We start from the raw sequence: 22115 nt of genomic DNA, 5'->3' as shown, positions 1-22115 counted from the left end.
TCCACTTCTAGCACTAACTTGGCCTCCAATGCTGGATGTGCCAGCGTGACTGCATTTGCTATGTCCTGTTTGCATTTTTCAAAAGCTTGTTCTTTAAGATCATCCCATTCCAGCGATGTCTTATCTTTCTTTTTATTCCCGGTTATCATACTTTGCAGAATTTGCTGGTGCTGTGCTGCATTTCGTGTAAACCTACGATAAAAGTTAGCTGTTCCCAAAAATCTTCTGAGCTCGTGCGCTTCTTTGGGTTTTGGGATATTTATGATCGCTTTTACTTTTTCGGGGTCTGTACTAATTCCTTCTGGAGTAATGATGTGTCCGAGGAACAGTACTCTCTTTTGCCCGATTTGGCACTTACTCAAATTGATTACTAAGCCGTTTTCACGTAACTTTTGAAATACAGGGTGTACCATAAAAAAATGCAAATGCCTTCATTGCTCTGTTTTGAGTATTTTTTCAACACCAATATGGCATTATGGGGTATCGTTGTGTTCGTGTGAGTCTTATCTATCAAATGATGTATAATAAGTACCCGTGCAAAAGATGTCTGTCCGGAAAAATGTATTCAAAGGCGACAGTGTCGAGTTTGCATCGCGCCCAAGAGAAATCTCATAGATATAACAGCGGTCCTCAGATGTAATCTTGGCATTGTTTACAGGATTAAACGTTCTATTCATGAAGGGCCAAGGCCTAGGAAACACGTTAGTGATTGGCAACGATCTGAGCGCACTGAAAAAGTGGTAAGATCCGTCAGAGCAAAAGTTAGCGAAATCCAGTGCAATCCATATGAAAGCTTGCATAAGAGACGAATATCTCAAGATCCTGCCTGCATCGGTTGGCCAAATATGACCTAAAAGCAATCTCTAGAGCTAGGGTGAAGCGTAATTTAATAGTTGAAAGGATAAAACATCTTTAGAAAGGATAAAATATAGTTTGAAAATGGCACCAGTTTTCATAAAATCCTATACTAAAATGAATATGGATGTTTATATCACTTTTTTGAAAGAACACAGTTTACTATCGGTTAAAGCAAACTTCAAAACACCAGAAAATGTTGAATTTCAGCAAGATGGAGGCCCCTGCCATACGTCTTAACGGTCTGAAACATGGTTGAAGGAAAACATGAATTTTTGGTCGAATGATTTATGCCCTCCAAGCGGTCCTGAATTAAATCGGTTGGGCTATTCAATATGGGCGTTTGTTCGACCTAAGACCTGTGAACCATAACACCATACACGGTTGGTTCGCTGAAATCGTTTATCATCAAAGCTTGGTCTTCTAAGTTGGACACTTATGTTACAGAGAGTGTTCTCGAATTCGTAACCGCTTGGAGAATTTCATTGAGAAAACAGGCCGACAAACCCACTCATTTTGTTTGTTTTTGATAAACAAAGAAATATAGAGCGAATGAAATACTTTGAAACAGTAGAAAATATAAAAAAATGGCTTTAAACTTCAAAAAAAGATTTTTGCATTTTTTTATGGTACACCCTGTACTTCTCTCAGGTGTTCTAAATGCTCCGTTTCGCTTTTCGATGCTATGCATATATCATCAACATATGGAAAAACGTATGGCATATCTCTGAATATGTGGTGTAGGAACCGCTGGAGTGTTTGCGCAGCGTTCCTTAAGCCAAACGTCATATATTTGAATTCATATAAGCCAAATGGTGTTGTGATGGCTGTTTTTTCTATATCTTCTGCTGCCACGGGTATCTGATGATACGCCCTTTGGAGATCTACGCAACTAAATATCTGTTTGCCATGTAGTATCGTGGACATATCTTGTATATGTGGTACAGGGTAGCGATCTGGGACGGTTATTGCATTTAAACTCCTATAGTCGCCGCACGGACGCCATGTACCATTTGGTTTTTTAAACATGTGCAAAGGGCTTGCCCAACAACTTTTTGAGGGTTGGCAAATCCCCATATCCACTAAATACCGGAACTCCTCTTTTGCTACTTTTAGTTTTTCTAGAGGAAGTTTTCGAGGTTTTTCAAAAACCGGTTGGCCTGTGGTGATAATTTGATGTCTCACTGGTGTTTCTGGCGTTTTGTTTCCCTGTTTTTCTTTTAATGCCGTGATGTCAGCAAAATCCCGAATAATCTTCGCATACGCAGATGTAACGTTATATGCCGATATGGAAGGTGTGCTGTTAATGTTCTGTAGTTGGCAGCTCTTACCGTTCGGATTTAGTGACAACGTGTTTCGGCGGACGTCCACCAGGAGGTCGAAATTTCTCAAAAAGTCGGCACCAATTATTGGTGAATTTACATCAGCAATAGTGAACGACCATTCGAACGACCGTGCGAGGCCCAGATCTATGGTTAGCTTCTTTTCCCCGTATGTTGCTATTTGACTGCCATTTGCGGCGTATAACGATTTTGTTGTCGACTTGTTTCCCCGTTCCGCGTATGTCGGCGGCAGAACAGAAATCTCTGCTCCTGTGTCGATGAGGAAACGATAGTTTGACTTGTTGTCAATTAGAAAAATTCTTTCGATTTTGATCTTTTTTAAGATTGATGCTTGTGGTGTCGTGGCGTTTAGATGTGTTGGCGTGTGCGTTCTTATCAGCGGTGTCGAGAATGTTACTCGCCGCGGGTGTGTTGGTGTTGAGCTACAAGAGAAATTTGTATCATTGCTTACGTCGCTGGTGTGAGCGTCTACTTGCCCTTTCTGCCGCTCTCCAGCTGCTCGTCGAAAAAAATGCACGGCATATCAGTGCGTTCTGGCTTATGCTGTTCACATTTTGTGGACTCCTTTCCGAATCGCGGATGGTACCAACAAATAAAGTTTCTCGATGGCGTTCCTTCGCGTTTGGTTGCGCGAGAGAATCGGCCCGGTGTCCTTGATCGTCCTCGGGTATCTCTCTCCATTCTGGGTGATGTGGAGATGAGTGCCTCCACGCGGTTTGTGAGCGCTTCCACCTGCCGTTGGAGTTCGCTTATTCTATTCTCCACCGTTCTATTTCCTCCTTCTCGCACTTCACTAATACTGCTAGACGGTGTTTCGAGAATCTTATCCGCTACTTTCGCTTGGTCATCCAAGGTTGCCGACGCCATTGCCGCGATTATTGAACGTGCCGTGCTTGGCAATGCGCGTAGCCAAATATTACTGATAATCGTATCAGAACATTTTTCTCCGCCTAGGCGTCTCATCTCTGATAACAGAGTAGATGGTTTATGATCTCCTAGAGCCATGCCCGAAAGCAGGCTCGTCAATCTTTGGTTCTCTGACGGCTGAAATTGATCCAGGACCGCCTTCTTTATGGTGTCGTACTTTTCTTTTACCTCCGTTGAGTTGCACTTGGCGATCGCGCTATAAACGTATTTAGCCTTGCTTCCTAGGCCAACGACCACTGAACTGAATTTGTGTCGGTCGATCGTGGCCGCACTTAACTTTTTGCCACTGTAGTTCATACAAAAAGTAGCTTCTAGACAGATGAACCACGTTTCCACATCATCTGGATCGAAATTGGGCAGCGAGAACTTGCCAATCACTACGTTTTCTTCTTCCATGGTTGGGGTAATAATTCTCTCCGGCTCCATACTTCCTTTTACGTCGGATGCCGCCGGCTTAACGCTTTCCGTACTCATTTGCTCGCTTTTTCTGAGTCTGTGGCTGCAGAATTCTTCCGTTCTATCTGTTTTTTCTTCCTTCAAGCGGGTTCACTCTTGTTCGGGGTCACCAATTGTGGATCGCTTTTAGCAAAGAGGCTGTAGTACGATTCGTTTGGTGGTCAGAACTCAACTGATTCTTTATTCAGTGATTAGATGTGGTGTTAGTAATGTTAGCAGTGGTATCGTGTTTATTCGGTAATTAGGTGTGGTGTTAGTAATGGTAGTAGTGGTATGGTAATCCGCCACAGGTTGATTAGCATCGAAAGACATTGCTGGTGATATTGGCATATCAAGATAATTCGTCAATTACATGTTTTGGGCCTCAAACGCATCAGAGCTCGACTGGTACCGTTGGTACCGGTGATTAGCGTTGATTCTTCGTGACTTTCTTACCAAACACTCAACTGACACTCGTTCCACAACCACCGTAATCGCTTGATTTAGCGTCATGTGACTTTTGGCTATTAAAAAAGCTCAAAAAACTCCTCGGGGGATATCATTTTGAAACGATAGAACAGATTCAAGACGCTGCGAAGAAGGAACTGAGCGCCGTCCATCCCTAAAGTTCATTTTTTCACGTGTTTCCAAGACTGAAAAATTCACCGTGATAAGTACATTATGTCGCAGGGAGATTACGCAGAAGGAAATGAGTCTGATTTGGAAGAATAGAACATGAAATTTCAAAATAAATCGACTATCCCCTTATTTGATTTGATGGACCAAAGTAGTAAATAATTTTCAATTTTTATTCAAAATGTTTAGATCAACCCTTTTTTGTGAATCTTTGAAAGATTAGATATTTTAAAGATGATTCCCAACCTTATCTCAATGCATTTTGTCACTGTGAGACAGCGGTACGCGTTTATCGCTTTTGCAAATATTTGCTTTGAAACGACAACAGGGTACCGCAGTTTCTCTTTGGTGGTTAAACCGACGTTGATAAAGAAGGCCCATGTGTAGGGTAGAAATGAGCAAAGTCAGTTTACTGCATAAAATGTTTGCTGGCACAGGAATAAATACGAACCATGCATATGCTATTCTGGGATATTACCGAGTGTTGCTATTGCCGGCGGCAATCCCTGATTTGATGCTGATATCCATCCCTCGTGCATTATTTGTCTGTGGAACTTATCTTTGTGAACATTCACCATACACTTTGTACAGAGGAGCGCGTCGACTTGCGAGATTGCGAGCCTTCTACCTTGATTTTATGTTACAGGAAGAAGGTGTATCTGGTTGCGATAAGAAACGAAACAAGAAAAATGCATTTCCTCCACCAAACAGGTCAATCCCAGGTTCCTTTTTAACGTATCGTTCTTCTCGGTTCTCGTTGCAGGAAGTGCCCGATTCGTACGAGTACAGCCCGGGAAAGCATAATCACCAGCAGCAGCCAGCCTATGCTGCACATCATCCTGCTTCACCGTACCACCAACAGACTGCGGCCCAGCAACAGAGCCAATCGGAGGCCGGAAGTCCGGCTAGCGATGCGGTGATGATCAAGATCGATGTATCCTCGCCGGTACGCGGCGGGGATGATCAGCAACGGTATCCGAAAGAGATTGGCAAAACTCTGCTGGCGCTGCTGTTTCTAGCCTTCAATTTCTTCCTCGCCACCGTATCGCTCTCGCTGGTACACGATCGCGTGCCCGATCGAGACACACACGAGCCGCTGCCGGATGCATTTCTGGATCGGGTTGCGCCCCAGGATTGGGCGCTCGATGTGAGCGAAATCCTCATCATGGTCGTGGTGAATTCCTGTGTTGTGTTGATCACCTTCCACAAGCATCGCTTCATTGTGATGCGGCGAGTGTTTCTACTGCTCTCGATCCTCTATCTGATGCGATCGATGACGATGTACGTGACGGTGTTGCCGGTTTCGAGCCGTACCTACTACTGCAGCCCAAAATCGAACGCCAGCAGTGCGACGGTGATCGTCAAGCGTGCCTTCCAGCTCATTTCCGGTATGGGCCTTTCGATCAACGGGAAGCAGATCTACTGCGGTGACTACATCTACAGTGGCCACACGGTGACGCTCGTGTTGGGCTACCTAGTGATATCGGAATGTAAGCCGCCAACAGGAGCACATCACCATCATTGTGCAGAAGAATATGTTTGATAATGTGTATATATTCTCTTTCTAGATTCACCGAAACGATTCTGGCCTATCCACTGGCTGTACTGGGCTGCGAGCATGACCGGTGTGGTGATGGTACTAGTGGCTCACGGCCACTACACGGTCGACGTACTGATTGCTTACTACGCCACGACGAGACTCTTCTGGACGTACCATACGCTAGCGAACAATAGCTTACTTTTGAAGGTATGCATTCAGTCTATTTTCTTCCTTCATCAAAACTGACCTTCTGTTAACACCTTAGCGACTGTTTGGGAAGCTTCCTGTAGAGTACGCTTTTGATTCCATGCCATTGAAGAATGTCGTAGGATCTCTAACGCATATTACGGAATGAAATAATGAATTTATCCCGAATATTGGCCAAATGGAGCTCTCTTTTTCGAAGCGAAAGTAGTTTTTGTAAATTTTAATTTGCTCTTACTGTTTTTAAATGTTTTTTAAATATCTTTTATATTGATTTAAAGTGTAAATATTAATATTGTATTCCATTTTCCAGCAAAACGGCAACAATTACATTGGCCGCGAGTGGTGGTACCCGGGCTTCCGGTACTTTGAGCGTAACGTACGCGGCCCGATACCACTCCAGTACGATCTGCCGATTTCGATGCCAGCGGCGTGGATGAAGAAGAGTCCGAAGTTGCCGGGACGCGAAAGTTGATACGGTTAGGGGGGTGGGGAAGTATCGAGACACCACCCGTCTCTCGCCTGCCATCGTAACGCCACCCCAAAGGCCAACGCCCGTGAAAGGTAAACGGATAACGTGGTCACTCTTGTGCACCGCCGCACACCTTCCAATCGCGGGTGTGGGCATCGATAGAACCACCTTTGATAATGTGATTATAATAGGTTGTGGAAGAGAAGAACGAAACGGAGAGGCGAGGGAACAAAACTAAAAATGAAAGACTTCCGAAGACAAACCGTAATTCGTGGCAAGATACGCTACTCTTGCTTCTTAGCTACAGCTCGTTCCGTTTGATGTCTGTCAGCTACCTATCTACTGTCGTCGCCCCACACAGACTATCTCTCCATCATCTTTCTTCCTTTGAGAAAGGTGGCTTTACCGTAGGTCATATAGCCAGTTCTGATTTGTAGAACCAAGTGATAGGGCACGGTATCACTACCAAGAAACCATCCTTTCCCCTTTACGGAACGAAACAACGAAGTGTTTTAAACGTACCATATCTTTATAGGACTTTTAAGTGTTTTGTCTTGTGTCGCGGAAAAGGCGGAGCAGCGGATTTGGTTTGCCAAACAAAATGAACCACACTCTGTAGGATTAGTGGCCCCCCGGTCTATTAGCATTTAGATGAACGTTCTCCAAGGCGATGAGGACATTTTGACCATACAAAAAAGAGAACCCCAAAACAATCGAAATGTGATAAAACAGTGAACAACGTCTGCAAGATCCAAAAAAAAATAGAAAAAACAACTGACCCCATCCTGCCTGTGTAAGAATGGGACACGGAACTGGGAATGTGATGCATTTCCTTTTGTCTGTTTGGAATAGTTTCGAGTGAAATGACGCCGTGTGTTGGTGGTCGTTAGTTAGATAATTGCTTTTGTAGTGCCCCGTAAGATTTTTGGGAGTGAAGTTGTGTCTGATCGAAAATCTCATCTTAACCATGAACGACCGATCGTCACGCCTCCACACGCCGTTCGATCATCACGGAACACCACACAATAGCACACAGTCCCCTTTACATATAAAAGAGACAAAGCGATGGGCGGCGTGACGCGTACGCTCATTGCTGCTTGGATGGATACTCCCTCCCTATCCCACGGATTCCTTGCGACTGTTGTTAACTTATTCCTGTGTGCCTTCTGGTGAGAAACCATAACTGAAACTAAAATGTTAACGAAACAATCCTAATACTGCCTTGTATAAAGAGAAAGGAAAGACCAAAATAGTGAAATTATAGATGAGGCTGGTTGGTGTAATGCGTAGAATAGTTAGAACTTGGCGTCTCTATCGGTTCCGATCATCTCGGAATCATTTGAGGACAATGTTCTAGGCTTGCTATACTGCTGATTCGATGTGCCTTCCGGTAGGATTTATGTAAATAGTAGCGAATGAATAGGAGAAGGAGGGATAGTCGAAAAGTAAAACGAAGTTGAACTACGATGGATATTTTAGTCAAAAGATCAGAAAACGAATGTTATTGAAAGAAAGAAGAGAAATAAACGTTTTAAATAGAAAAAATATATTATTCGTATTCGATTTTGTCCAAAAAGGCCTCGTTGTTTGGGCCACCTGTTGCATGTTCAGGATCGACGCATGCTTGGTGACCATAGATCATGGAACACAGCGTAGCATAGGTAACCATGGAAACCAAATATTTGGTTTTGTCGATTCGGTTGGTCAACTGTGCTGGTCGCAGTGTTCCGTGAAAATGGTTCGCAGTAAGTAGAAAAGCAAAATTCCAGTATGATTTCTGAATAAATTACGGCAGATTTTCGCTCTTCAGTTACTGAGCAGCTGGTACGTAAGCGTGCCGAACACAACGAGCTACTGATCGGCACACTGGAAGAGGTTTCGCTGCACCAGGAAGACATTGAGCGTATCGAGCACATCGGGAACTGGTGCCGGGAGCTAAAGATTCTGCTGCTCCAATCGAACCTCATTCCACGGTTGGAAAATCTGCATCGCTTGAAACGGCTCGAGTACCTGAACGTCGCCATTAACAACATAGAACGTATCGAGAACCTGGAATCGCTCGAATCGCTCCGCAAGCTCGATCTTACGCTCAACTTCATCGGTGAGCTGACGAGTGTGGACAGCTTAAGGGGCAACCACAATCTGCGCGAACTTTTCCTCACCGGTAACCCGTGTACGGACTATCCCGGTTACCGTGAGTACGTCGTGACAGTACTGCCACAGCTCGAGCACCTCGATGGAAAGGAGGTGACACGCGGAGAGCGATTGCGGGCGGCCAAAGTGTTCACCGGGTTACGCTCTCGGATCGTGCAGCTCGAGGCGCAGCACCGTATCACGCGAGACGAGCAACGTGTTCGCGTTGCTAGGCAGCTAGACGAGCAGGAGAGCAGCGTGGCCGATTGCGATGACGACGACGACGATGAGCAGCGTAAGGTGACTGAGTTTTGGGAGCAGAAGAGTGAACATTGCCCGGAAACACGTATCCAAATGGCCAAGTTTTCCAAACGGGCAGCGGAGAAGGAACGCCAAGATGAAGAGCGGCGGAAACAAGCAGCCGAGCAACGGAAACGAAGACGACCCCGCAACCTATTCGCCGACTGTGGTCGACCGTACAGTTTGAACGAACCGCGGCTGGAGTTTGATTTTCGCGATGAAGTGGATCGGTTCGAGCTGGAGCTACACCTGTACCGGTTTCTGGACACTTCGCTCGTGGACGTGGACGCACAGCCCCGGTATGTGCGCGTTACCGTGAAAGGAAAAATCTTTCAACTGGCTTTACAACATGAAATCCAGCCGGATCGGGCCACCTGCCAGCGTTCGATGACCACTGGCCATCTGTTGATTGTGATGCCGAAACTAAACCCCGAACAGCAGGTGGTGCCAGTGGTGCGGAAATCGGCCCCGAAGACCGGCACAATCACCGGCAGTGGACACAAGCTAACCGGTACGGTCGACGTACGTACCATTTGCAAATCGGCGGAGGGTCCAGATGAGACTATACCCGATTTGATTTAACTTTTTTTTCCACGTTTATTCGCCCTTAAATTCCGCTCTCCTCCAGTTCCCGGGCAAAACTTTCGAAATCATCTTCCGTAAATACACTCTCCCCTGCAGCCGGAGTCGCCGGGTCGCCTTTACCTTTGCCCGAAGCACGCTTTAGCTTCCGCTCTTCGCGCGCCTCCTTGGATAGCCTTACTTTCGAAACGTAACATCCGGTTTGGGCGCGTTTCAGGATCTGGAAAAGTCAGAGCAATCGGTGGAATAAAGTTGTTGTCCGATGCCGGCACGCGATTTGTTACCTTTTTCCGTGTTTCTTCGTCAAGCCGGCAGGTAGAGGAGCTCAGTAGCAGCAGGCGGCGAACGTTTTCCTCCGTTGGATCCCGTTTGTTGGCGAGCTGCTGTCGAATGTCGGAAACGGTTACCTTCTCCCGCCGCCGGATGAGATCCTTTTCGATCCGTTGACCCCTTTTGCCCACCAGCTCGACCAGCTTCTGATGTTTTGGGATCAACTCGAGGGCGCTCGCTTTCCGTTTGGTGGTTTTATCTAGGCGATGGTTGAAACGAGGTGCGCGTTAAACTACATTCCGATAAGGGTGATAACGGGTTCATTTTACCATCTGCTAGTGGTTTGCTCGAGGGAAGAGTTTCCTCCGCCAACGCCAGCGCTTTTTTCACGAGTGTTTTCGACATTTTGCGGGACAATTTTTGAATCACGTTTTTTATTTTGTTTTGGCAAGATGTCAAATTGGGTTTGTTTACACATATGAACGCACCCGATTTAGTGTGCGATTGCTTTGGGGTGGATTAGGACGTTTAGTGAAATATACACCTTTCTTTCGACTTGTTTCAAATTAGCCGGTGCACGTTATCTTTCGCTATTAATCATCGGCTATGAAAGTGAAGGTGCTTATGCTAGTCAGATGATCAGCTAGGCATTCTTTTCTCCATATCCTATATTATCAGATATCATTTTAGGTATTCTCTTAGGTTCCCGGAATGGATTGAACTGAACTGAAAGCCAACAATTTCAGAATTTAAGCCTGTGATGGAAATTGAATCAGTTCATTATCAGCAAGTAAACGTATCGAATCTAAATATGTATCGAATCCAAATATGTAGTTTATCACCTTGTGGAGTGAATCAACCTTTAAGAATTTCCCGCATCAACGATAACCTGCGATGTGACGGGCGTTACCATTCCACCGGATGCGGTGCGCTTTCCCGTCTTCCGTGCTATCGTACTAGAATCTTCCCCTACGGATTTGCCGGCACCGTCGTCAGTGTCGTTTGTACCAGCAGTGCCGGCCGAATCCTGTTCACTTGTACGAATTATAATAGTGGCACTTTGTCCACGATGGTACTTCGATTTGTGTGTCGAAAGTGACCATTTCGTTTTAAAGCGTGCTTCGCAAAGGGCACACGTAAATAATGTCTGGATACTCGAGTGCTTGGCTTGTTGGTGGCGTTTCAGGGCACTGGCGGAGCAGAAGGAGCGTCGGCATTCTGAACACTTGTTACGCTCATTTTCATTGTTCAACCCCATAGTATCCATAGAAACTGGTAAGAGATTGGATTTCGACGGTTCCTCGGATGAACTCTGGGAGTTACGAACTGTGTCGGATTGATGCAATGAGCGGTATATGAAAAAGGGGTATACTATTTATGTTAAGCCATTTAAACAGATACTCACTCATATCCATATCCGAGCCTTCGATTTCAATGTTGCCTTGTGCCATATCCTCATCCTCATTCTTCTCTTCGATATTTTCGGCTACCAACTGATAGCTCTCTGCCATGAATGCGTTGTTATTTCCATTGCTGCTAGCCATCGCCTCATCGACAACGATAAATTCCGTCATTTCAATGTTCATCGAAGCATCCGATTGTTCAGCCGCCTCTGAGTAAGGTTCGACTGCAATTGTGAAGAAGAAATATAAATTACGCCCGAGCCGGACAAACTACTTCGGATCTGATTGTACCAGTAACTTGCTGCTTCTCCTTGTCCTGCATTTGTCCTTGGTTCTCCTGCGTGGTTTGTGGGGTGGTCGATACAACTTTCCCGTCAGATAACGTGTGGGTTTCCTGTTCATATCTTTCGCCATCGCTGGTTGAGGGACCCGTCGGAGTAGCTGGCACCGGTACAGTACTAGCAGGCTGTGACGTTGTTACTATCTGTTGTAGCTTAGTGTCGTTCAAATTCTCCGTGAGACCACGTACAGCCAGCATTTCGGCAGTTTGCAGAAACGAAGGCAGCTGATCCTGAGCGATGTTCACCTCTCCCTGATACATAAATTCGACGATTGACATTAGGTCGGTGTAGCGCACGTTCTTGAAGATAATAACTGGGTGCTGGCAGGGGTTCTCCTTGAACACGTCCTTAAAATAAGGGCTGCAGGCGGACAGCAACATCTTGTTGGCACCTATTTTGCGGCCATCACAGCACAGTGTCACATCGACGAAGTCTTCGTCGTAGCGCAGGACACCGAATGCAGTGGCTATATACTGCGCATAATTGTTCCATCGCAGCGAAAACTGCGGCGACGGCATGTTGGTCATTTTGGAAACTGTCTCCCTCACGGAGGGGGAGCGGGGGGGGACACTTGAACTCGTTGCTTTTTGTCTTCCCCGAAAGTGGCGCTTCTAATTGTTCGGTGACCACTCTGCAGCGCCAAATACGCCGACCGTCTGCAACCGATGCAGGAAATGCCTTACGCTGACCACAAACACAAACTTTTTCGGTAATGCAACAAAGATATTGCGATCAGCGATTGCAATGCGATCACCACATTTTTCAGCGAGGGTGTTGTTCTTCAAAGATGGCGTCGTGCTATCAAACCAAACCAAGCGCACAAGGGGTTCATTAGGTGATGAAAGGAGCGTCTGCATGCCACTTTTTATACCGCGAGAACTATCGGCACTCCACTAGCACTAGGTCCCTTTGGCCACATTTCTCAAACTTTAAACTATTCTTTTCGTTTTAGTGCAAGAGACAATAGATTGGGAGAGCAACACGGTTATAAGCGATTTTTGCCTTTCTTGACAGCTGAACCGTAAACTGAAAAATAAGCAACAACATTTTGAGGTAACGCTGGAGGCTATCAAGTATGTAAATGCGTATTAAATTAGATTTTGGTTGGCCTTCTGTTGCAATCCTTAGCGCGTTATCATCATTTCCATGTATGGGAGTTTGGGAACTCCCATGAAAGATCCTTTAAATCTGCAGCGGTTCCTTTCCATGTCCTCTCTGCTTCAGTTCTGCAACAATTGATGCACCTTTTTTAAATGAGAAATCAATTATTTGGAACGTGTCTTCTGTTGCCAAGTATCTATAATAAAAAAGGAAATGTTTGAGCATTAATGCTATTTAAATTTCATTACAGGCACAATAGCCAAGAATAGGTGAAGATTGTGATACATACATTCGCAGAAAAAAGGAAATTTAAAGACAAACCCGACAATCTGCAGCGAAAATACAACAAATTATTTTTATTTATCGCTCCTGGAACCGCCACCTGAAAACAGCGCCAACATAAAAAACACGCAGCTTCCGACATCCACAACCCAAGCAAGAGCATCTTGCAGTCAGCCACTATCTCCGGGCCAGCCACCATCTTCCGCCGATTGAGCAATAGACCGAGCTGATGGCGTAGACATGATGTCCTCAGGGATTGCAGAACAAGCGGAAGAAAATGAAGCTAACTAAAAAGACTAAAATTTTATTAAGCATTATGCAGATGATATCGGACATCGCAGAAGAGGAAGCAAATGAATAATAAAATGTTCGATTGTAATAATCATCTTTAACACAACGCACACAAACTATCCTCTTGTAGCAATAAGTCACTTCACTCTGATGGCAGCTATCATTCATCTTATCATGCTTGTTTTCCGTCTTGTTTCTTCCCCGGCTCGACTTCAACCCATACTCTGGAGTGACGGGATGGGATGCTGTGGGGATAAATCGTGTGTTTAAGTCCATCGCTGAAAATATTTCCGACCGCAACGTAACAACCGCATTAACACAATATTAAGATGGTTTATCAATAGATAGACCAATAATTTGATCAATCTCTGAGAATTTTCTGTTTTGTATTCCTATATATTTCACTTCCATTATTTCATTTAATTTTTGAAACAAATACATTTTTAGTTAGGCTTATCAATAAGTGCATTGCTTCTTGCTAATCGCAATTTAATGCAAAAAAAGACCGCTTCTCTTTGACGAAAATAATTGATAATCTCGCAACGCGTAAGGGTATCCTAATCGATAATGTAAGAGAAGTCATGATCCCTCTAATGGCCATGGGTCCTGCTACGCAATCTCAGAAGTTCCTCTAAGTTCGGACACATTTTCCGGAGTTCAACAATACTCATCTCATCTACAGTGCAATTAATGAAATGCAATCTGCGCAGACGATTCATGGCACTTTTCAAGCAAGTAAAATATGATTTTTCAAACGATCCTCCGTAAATCTTGAGTATCTCCAAATGTTTGAGCCTAAGAAATAAAGCCTTCAGTACATTATTTGGTGCACAATATCTTTTTCCACAATCGTAATACTCAAACAGCAAATGTAGTTCTGTCAAATGCGAATTGGTTTTAAAGAGTTCATAAATCAAGTCTTCTCCATACGGTTCGATTTGAACCGTGAGCTTACTAACAGACATGGGAAGTTTCACATTACTGCATACGCTGTAGATGCGTACTTCTTCTATCTGGGTTAATGTCGATAAATCTATGCCTTCCGATACACTCCACCATCCGATTCCAAGCACACGAAGATTTACGAGTTTTGAGAGACCCTTAAAAGATATTTCCTTATCCACTATACCCGTAATGTGCAATTCCTTTAGTGTCATGTGTGATTCACAAATCAAATCCAAAAATTCCTTTGGTACAACATAATTATAGGACAACTCCGCTCGTTCGCATACCATTGTTTCTAGTTTTTTTAATCGACGCAAGATGAGTGGGTCTGATTTTATCATATTTATGTACTTGGGGTAAATAGGTCTATAGTCTATAGACCAGAACACGGCAAGATGCTTCAAGTTGGAGAGCACATACTGAGAGCTGTTGTCAGGACGATAAAGAGTAGGCAGTGTGCATTTCAATGTTTCTAACTGCGGCATATCCAAACTAACCCTTATTGGCGATTGTATCTCCAAATACTTCACTGAATTGCTGCAAAGTTTTGGAACTGTATCGCAATTTGAATCCGCTACATTATTTCTACAGTCTTTCACTGTTAGCGAACGGAGCTGTGGCATACACGGTAATGCATCGGCTAGCATGGCAAATAAGATATTAGCATTTACCAACGTATAACATTTCGTATAATGAAGCTCCAGCGAGTGGAGATGATTCGATAATTTCGGGAGAGAAGCGGCCCAAGTAGATCGAAAGTTTTCTTCCGGCCACATTCTTGCATTCCAGATTAAGCGTCGATAACGCCGCTGCGACTTTTTCATTATTTCACTCGGCTTTTCCATCTCTCTTTTAAAATGCAGTAATCCTTGGCTGAACGGCGATTTCCCTGGATGGGTATCTAAAAAACGCTGCGCTTCGACCTTAAACGTAAATCTGCGGGTGACGATGACGTTCCATCTCTGGCAGACGAGAGTTGCGTTCTTCGCGCATTCTAGATCCAGGTGGTCAAAAATCATCTCAAGCACCTGGTGAAGAGAACAGCTAATGAAATCCAAGTACAAAGAGTATTGCACTTATTTTACTTACTTCATCAGGCAGGAGGTTTATATAATTTGCCCTGAGCTCACGTTTTGCTCTCGGTATCATACGTCCCGATGACATTTTTTCTCAACTCACACTCAACAGAACACAAAATCACGTGTTTTTCTTCCGATCTGCTCCAGCAATTCCAGGAATTTTCCTGTAACTGCCTGCTTCGAAATTTGCTGTTGATTTTCTGCGAATTAACGGACGGGGCAGCCGGACGCCCCAATTGGCCGCGCCGAATTGAGATCAGGACCAAAAGTAGTCTGGTTTGGTACAAAAGTGGTACCAAACGAGATCCAGGAGCAATTTGATCTAAACTAACGCCTTAAAGTAGGCATGCGCTATCCCCGCTTAAAAAGAAAAGCTTCAAATAAGATTCGTTAATCGACCGTTTATCGAATTACTTGCTGCCTCAACCAATAGCCTAACTTTCCCCAGAAAATTATTATTTTTCTATCATTCTGTGTTCTTTAGATTGCTAAGTGGCCTGCAACCGTGGTTCGAATGGTAATAGACGATTGAGTATAGCTGTAGCACCATTATCGTCCAGCACAACGTGGTCTCATACTTATCAGCGGAACGAAAACTATAACGACCACCAACTTCGTTCCTTCGAGAATCTTTGGAGTCTGTCTGATTAATAGTATAAAATCCCGTCCCACCTAGTGCGGGGGAGCTAAAAATCGAGCTGAAATGGAGTGGAGAAGAGCGTTGATCGAAACAGAAAGTGTGTAGTAAAATAACAGTGAACCAGCAGAAAGAGCGTACCAAACACCAACCAACAACGCTCTGGGAAGTCGTTCCTATCAGCGTCAACCGCGATCGTGACCGGATTATCATTGGACCAAAGCAGGAGCAAGGCAGTGAGAGTGAACAGTAAAGTCTGAAGACTAGAAATCACAGCGGGGGTGTAGGTGATTCGATGGAGTGTAACAAGAGAGTAAAGTTCTCCACGAATGTGGTCGATACATTCACAATACCAAAGACGTCTGGTGGTACAATGCTTGTACGCATGCGAGTTTAAGCGGACCGCACAAGAATGCTGTCGATTGGCAATCAATGTTTTTGTATCACTTCCAAAGTGATGCTGATGGTCCTCGACTTGGACAATAATTCTAGTAGCCCTCAAATTTGCTTTAAAATGCATCTTTATTTCATATTCTTTTTAATAATCATTGTTATTTGTCAGTTTACAATGGGCCATTGTAAACGAACAAATAACAACGATTATTGCAACCAATGGGAAATAAAGTTCCATTTTAAAGGCAAATTTGAGTGCTACTAGAATTATTAGTACAGTTCGCGGATTATCATCATCATTATCATCATCATCGGATCATTATCTCGATCCTTCGTTGTGAACTTCATTCCCTTGCTAGATCCCATCGAATCACCTGTAGTTCCCCTGTAACTTCTAATAATCAGACTGCATTGTTCACTCGCACTGCCTCACATGATAATCCACGCTGCAGATTGAACAATTATCAACAGAAAGCCAAATTGTTACACTGAAGATGCATGAAATAAAACTCTTCAAACAATTCGCCAAACTTTTTAATATGAGTTCCGATTGTCGATGAATAAGAATTCAGAGAAACCTTCTTTCGCACTTAGTTAGTAGATGGAATAAATGGAGAGCAGAGTAACGAGAACATCGATCACTCGAGGGGCCGCAGTGATCTTAGCCTGAAGATCTGAAGAGGATTAATGTTTCATTTAACCGTTTCAGAGGAATTGCCATGCAAACGGCACTTGACCCAGAGAGTGACCTCTCGCGACCAGAAAACCTCTTTTTAGACCTTATCGAAAGAACGGAACCGATTTTGAGATCAATTGTAGCACAATTGATTAAGTTATAATCACAGAGAAGGATTTTTGAAATTAAATTACATTTTAAAAAAATATACTAAATTACACTTAAAATTACATTTGAACAGCCTGAATTTAGTGTCTTTTGCAAGCTATCGTATTTCTCCGTTCGTATGAAACGAAATAAAGTTATATTTAAATTACATTAAATCTTCTCAACTATCATCGACAAAGCAACTTATGTTACAACAGCCTCGATCATGCGATGACCGACAACGGAAAATCCATTGAAATAATCAACCGAATGACTCAGAATGTGTCTCTAATGAGCAAAACGCTGGATAGCCAAACATCTGTTTGAACGCTAGTCATCCAATCACCGTCAACCGTCGCTTGGCTCTCTGCATCCGGTTAGTCAGTTAGAACAACGCCTTCCCAAGAATGGGAAAAAACGCAAATTACGTACATGATCGTGTCGTGAACTCAGTGGCAGCGGAAACCACATTCACCACCAAATTTGAACCCGGGTTGTTACAACGGAAGCGGGACTGGGCTTGCTCAGAGATGCCAACCGCATCTTCAGATTGATGACTGACCACAATTCTTATTCAACCTTCGAGTGGTTCAGTCTGTTGAAGAAAGTAAGCGAGACGACGTTGTGACGCAATGAGGATAAGTGTTTGTTTTATGTTGTTTTGTGCTGCACTATCTACAGCAGCAACTGACGAAGGCATTGATAAGGCAACTGCCGTTGATCCGGTGTCGCAGAATGGAGTAACAAGCCAAGGGCTGGATAGGCTGCTGGCCAAGTTAGAACAAATCGAGGATAAGCTGTTGGACCTTCAGAACGAATTGCAGGAACAACGATCCAACCAAGCAAAAATCATTGGTGCTCTTCAAAATCTCGAGCTGCACGTTGGGCACAATTTAACCGTGCTCCAAGACAGAGCATTGCAGATGCTTTCCAAAGAGACGGTCTGTGTCCTGCCGAAGGTTGAGGAACCTTCCTTTCCATCGTGCCAGCAAGTGCCATCGAATGTTTCGGGAACATATCTAATTCGCATAAACAATGGAAGTGAAACAATCAAGGTGTTTTGTGAACAAGAGCAGTTTGATGGCGGGTGGCTTGTAGTTCAGCATCGGTTCGATGGATCGGTTGATTTTCATCGGAATTGGACCGAATATCGGGACGGGTTCGGGGATGTAGAGAAAGAATTCTGGTTCGGGTTGGAGCGCCTATACCAGCTCACGACGACACGTCCATATGAATTGCTGGTTGAAATGAAGGACTTTAGTGGTAACTACGGGTATGCTCGTTACGACGAATTCGAGATCGCGAGTGAAAGTGAGCAGTACAACCTGAAAACTCTTGGAGCGTATAGTGGAACTGCAGGTGACTCCATGGCGTACAACAGACGGATGAAGTTCTCCACGAAGGATCGAGATAACGATGCCGTCGATGAGCATTGTGCTGAGCAGAATGAGGGCGCTTGGTGGCACATGAATTGTTACGATGCGAGCTTGAATGGACCGTACGGGAACGTTGACGATGCCAAATCAATATTTTGGTATCTTTTTGAACGCAATTATCAAGGATTGAGCTTCACCAGAATGATGATTCGTCAGCTGAAATAAAAGAAGGAACCATAAGCGAATCGGGTGAATTAAAATATGAGATGGATAAGCAATTATGGAAAATAAAGTACTTTAAAACCATTATTATACACGGTCAATAAATGAGAGTTGCTTGTCTTTATCCAAAGTAGAAGTAGACATCTGTTGGCGTTATTTTTATGCATCCGAACATCCATCGCGGTTAAGTCTAACTGAAAATACCTAATTGGATTGCTGCAGAATGAATTCCTCTTATCTTATTCTTATTCCCATCTGATATCTATTGGGCGCCAGATGTTTATCATTAATGAATGCTATATCAATAAGGTCTCTTCAGTAAATGTTTCATAGAATTTGAAACCAGTAACAACTTCGCTATGCTCTAGATTTCTTTGATAAAATTCAATACATTGTATGGCTTTAGTTTTTCATTATTGTATGCAACAAAATTTACTTAAATAGTCGTTATTAATGGTCATATTTTGATTATTATTTAATGCTTGCAAATGCATCATTCACTTTAATTTGATTCAACTGTGAAGGCATAGGCAGCGAAGTGGTCCGTATTTCCGTTATTATTGTATTTTGAATTTATAAACAATTCCATGGCGATACACGCTATTGGTGCAGTGTCTTTTCATCCAAATAGCGACAGGAGATGCTTGGGGGAATTCAACAGAATATTCTTCCTCCTTCTGATCAGCCTTCCAGTAGTACGCAAATGGTATCACCGTACATGTGATACACATGTGGTTAAATACCATGAAAATATTAACGGAACGGAAACCGCGATCATCACCAAATTTGATCTTGAATGTTTTCTTCTCTAGGGAAGTGGCAGATGTGGATTCTGTTTGATCAGAGCTATAAAACCGCCTTCCAAATAGGACGGCGTCACAGTTCAGATCGGTTGCCTGGTTCACAAAGTCTTTTCGGTATCAAGATGAAAGTGAGTTTCTGTTTCCTTTTGTTCAGTGCAAGTTTATGTGTATTGGCAGCTAAGGATAGCGGTGATAACACGGAGGCAGCTCCGGGAACTCCATCAGATAATTGTATTGTTGCATGTTGCGGAATGGAGATGGTGCTGAAAAAGTTGGAACACATCGATCAGAAATTGTTGAAGCTCCAATTTGAGCTGCATGAACAGCGGGAGCAAATGGCAAGCTTCGAGGCCTCTCACGAGAAGAAATCCGTCGATTTTCTAAGGGAGATACATCGCTTGGACGACCGTTTTGAGAAGGACGTCGGTCGGAACATGAAGGACACCCAAGATTTGGTGCAATCACAGAATAGCGCAAAGTTCTTCAACACGATCACATCGACACCATCTCAGTCTCAGGAAGAAAGTAATTCAACAACAGACGCAACAACAACAACTATTACTACTACTACTACTACTACTACTTCTACTATTGCACCAACAAAAACCATCACGAAATCTCCTCCTTTTACATCGTGCAAGGATGTGCCATTTAATGTATCGGGAGTCTATCTTATCAGTATAAACAACGAAACTAAATCGTTTAAAGTGTTTTGTGAACAAGAGAAGTTTGATGGAGGTTGGATCGTAGTACAGCCAGAACTGGGCTGAATACCGTGACGGCTTTGGTGACTTGAATAAGGAATTTTGGTTCGGTTTGGAGAAAATGCACCAGATGACAACGGCTCGGCCACATGAGATAATATTCGAGATGAAGGATTTTACGGACATGTACGGCTATGCGCAATATGATGCTTTCAAAATTGCAAGCGAGAGTGATCAGTACCGTATAACTATAGGAAACTACAATGGCACTGCAGGTGATTCGATGGCACACCACAGGGATATGAAGTTCTCCACGAAGGATCGAGATAATGATATGGACATTTACCAATGCACTGATAATTGCAAAGGCGCCTGGTGGTATAATCATTGTTGCAATTCGAACCTGAACGGTCTGTATAAGGATAGTGATTATTGGTTTTCAATGTTTTGGTATAAATTCAGTAAGAAATGGCTCGGATTAAGCTTCTCGAGGATGATGATCCGCGAATTATAACAGCACTTCTGGTAACAATAAACATAGAGATGTAACATGTAAATCACGAATGATGTTTCGCGAAATAGGATACATCAGGGTCTGCGGTAAAAAAGAAACTATCACCGAATGTGATTCATCAAGTATGGCATAAAAACGAATTGTGTGAGCTTATTAATAAAACAATGAAATACTATATAAGCTTGCATTGCTGTACACAGTTAAAACGCGATCTTGCGATATCATTGTCGCATAGAGACAATCACATCCCGTGGCTTTGACTGGTTTTACATAAAATTTGATCATTAGCGTAGTTTTTAGTACATCCGATTATTCATCTCAATTAGCCCGGACGCGAAAAGTGTTACATTCCATTCTAATGAGCTTCTTACGTTTGGATCATACGGATCCCAATCTTACGAATGAGATCATCTTATTCCTCATCTGTTTTCCATGTGCACCAGATGTTTACCATTGATAAGCGAGGTATTAATGGACATGCAAAAAGGGGATGCAATAATTGGGATGTGAAGCACCAAGGGGCACCTCTGGCGACTCCTAATGGTTTACGATTCTGGCAATATCGCAGACATTCAATGTAATTGATTTAATAATATTTGAGTTGTTTGTACAAACCTTGCATCAATAAAACATATAATTTTTTGAGGCAATTTCATAAGAGGACCTCTGGAATAAACTGGTCCAAACCAGAAGAGTTAGTATTTTAATTCAATTCCGCGATCACATCACAGTGACAAGAGTGATACTTAACAGCACCATAAAAAATAACAACACCGCCAACTATACGGTAACTATATGCTTGGTACGATAAGGAGAGAAAACTGTAAAAGAGAAGGAAGCAAAATGGATAAGCGACCTATTACGGTTAATGAAGAATTTGTGTTTAGTTTTGTTATTTAAATAAACTAAAACTTCAGAAAGTACTATAGAAGCTAAGGTAGTATTCCTGATCGTTATAGCAGTAGCGTGTGGAATCTGCAGAACGTTACTGAAAACTACTAGCAAAATATTGCATCTCAATTGTAGGCGAAAACACACGGTTACGGACGGTTATATTATACGCCGACGAGAGGTTTGGAAATGCGTATTAGAGGGTTTCAAGTAGCTGATCATCACTGATCACATCTTTACCATACGGCATGTCGAGAAGCTGAACGAACATAATAAGACTACATTTCATCTATCCATACTCACCTTTTATTACATCACGCCCAAATTATTTCCAAATGCTGGCATTTCGGATTAATATATGTATAGCATTCAAAACATTTCAAGCTCATTGATACTGCGACGATAAAGCTGTGTAGATCCTAACCCTTTAAATAAATAACCATTTAATAAATAATGTTCAATTGAATTGCTTTTTTATTATGATTACTCACCCGTTACTGTTAGCAACTATCGAACGCAACAGAGGTTTATGCAGTTTTTTGTATCCTCGGTTCTCTTCTTTTCAACAATTGTTCATTCTTCATGTTCCAAATTAAACGGTTTGCAAATGGTT

At 43.2% G+C, this 22115-nt stretch overlaps 6 protein-coding genes across 10 annotated transcripts in view; 3 read left to right on the top strand and 3 right to left on the bottom strand.

The window, feature by feature from the left end:
- Positions 1 to 7959, top strand: part of LOC126578295 (phosphatidylcholine:ceramide cholinephosphotransferase 1-like) — a 32264-nt gene extending 24305 nt beyond the window's left edge. For all 3 annotated transcript variants that reach the window (XM_050240738.1, XM_050240723.1, XM_050240731.1), the window contains exons 2-4: positions 4960 to 5686; positions 5765 to 5943; positions 6254 to 7959. In XM_050240738.1, coding sequence (XP_050096695.1) covers positions 4960 to 5686; positions 5765 to 5943; positions 6254 to 6415 — 1068 coding nt within the window. In that variant the 3' untranslated portion in view covers positions 6416 to 7959. The remainder of the gene's footprint in view (positions 1 to 4959; positions 5687 to 5764; positions 5944 to 6253) is intronic.
- A 188-nt stretch (positions 7960 to 8147) lies between these two features.
- LOC126581781 (protein tilB) lies at positions 8148 to 9427 on the top strand. Its single transcript, XM_050245661.1, has 2 exons — positions 8148 to 8157; positions 8223 to 9427. The coding sequence occupies exons 1-2, from the start codon at positions 8148 to 8150 to the stop codon at positions 9425 to 9427; spliced, it is 1215 nt and encodes a 404-aa protein (XP_050101618.1).
- Positions 9404 to 10162, bottom strand: LOC126581782 (uncharacterized). Its single transcript, XM_050245662.1, has 3 exons — positions 10027 to 10162; positions 9712 to 9956; positions 9404 to 9647 (listed from the first exon to the last, which is right to left on the bottom strand). Exons 1-3 carry the CDS (start codon positions 10100 to 10102, stop codon positions 9453 to 9455), a joined length of 516 nt encoding a protein of 171 aa, XP_050101619.1. The 5' UTR covers positions 10103 to 10162; the 3' UTR covers positions 9404 to 9452.
- A 397-nt stretch (positions 10163 to 10559) lies between these two features.
- LOC126569706 (broad-complex core protein isoforms 1/2/3/4/5-like) lies at positions 10560 to 11971 on the bottom strand. The gene is made up of 3 exons (XM_050226971.1): positions 11392 to 11971; positions 11103 to 11324; positions 10560 to 11023 (listed from the first exon to the last, which is right to left on the bottom strand). Exons 1-3 carry the CDS (start codon positions 11966 to 11968, stop codon positions 10560 to 10562), a joined length of 1263 nt encoding a protein of 420 aa, XP_050082928.1. The 5' UTR covers positions 11969 to 11971.
- A 5633-nt stretch (positions 11972 to 17604) lies between these two features.
- Positions 17605 to 18700, top strand: LOC126580956 (fibrinogen-like protein A). The gene has a single exon (XM_050244315.1). The coding sequence runs from the start codon at positions 17625 to 17627 to the stop codon at positions 18591 to 18593; it is 969 nt and encodes a 322-aa protein (XP_050100272.1). The 5' UTR covers positions 17605 to 17624; the 3' UTR covers positions 18594 to 18700.
- A 3253-nt stretch (positions 18701 to 21953) lies between these two features.
- The window catches only part of LOC126572644 (trafficking kinesin-binding protein milt), an 85543-nt gene continuing 85381 nt past the window's right edge, over positions 21954 to 22115 (bottom strand). For all 3 annotated transcript variants that reach the window (XM_050232128.1, XM_050232127.1, XM_050232126.1), the window contains one exon: positions 21954 to 22115. This exon is cut by the window's right edge and continues 3738 nt beyond it. The gene's annotated coding sequence lies outside the window, so the exon portion shown is untranslated.

This window comes from Anopheles aquasalis, chromosome 2 (assembly GCF_943734665.1).
Source record: "Anopheles aquasalis chromosome 2, idAnoAquaMG_Q_19, whole genome shotgun sequence".
Classification (NCBI taxonomy): domain Eukaryota; kingdom Metazoa; phylum Arthropoda; class Insecta; order Diptera; family Culicidae; genus Anopheles; species Anopheles aquasalis.
The sequence above is the reverse complement of the archived record's forward strand: the minus strand, read 5'-3'. Positions and strand labels throughout refer to the sequence as shown.

Coding starts and splice junctions, on each gene's coding strand:
- LOC126569706 (XM_050226971.1), bottom strand. CDS start 11,968: ATGACCAACATGCCGTCGCCGCAGTTTTCGCTGCGATGGAACAATTAT. Junction 11,325..11,391: donor GGAGAAGCAGCAAGTTACTG/GTACAATCAGAT, acceptor TCACAATTGCAG/TCGAACCTTACTCAGAGGCG. Junction 11,024..11,102: donor AGGCTCGGATATGGATATGA/GTGAGTATCTGT, acceptor AATCCGACACAG/TTCGTAACTCCCAGAGTTCA.
- LOC126581782 (XM_050245662.1), bottom strand. CDS start 10,102: ATGTCGAAAACACTCGTGAAAAAAGCGCTGGCGTTGGCGGAGGAAACT. Junction 9,957..10,026: donor GAGCAAACCACTAGCAGATG/GTAAAATGAACC, acceptor ACCATCGCCTAG/ATAAAACCACCAAACGGAAA. Junction 9,648..9,711: donor ACGAAGAAACACGGAAAAAG/GTAACAAATCGC, acceptor TGACTTTTCCAG/ATCCTGAAACGCGCCCAAAC.
- LOC126580956 (XM_050244315.1), top strand. CDS start 17,625: ATGAGGATAAGTGTTTGTTTTATGTTGTTTTGTGCTGCACTATCTACA.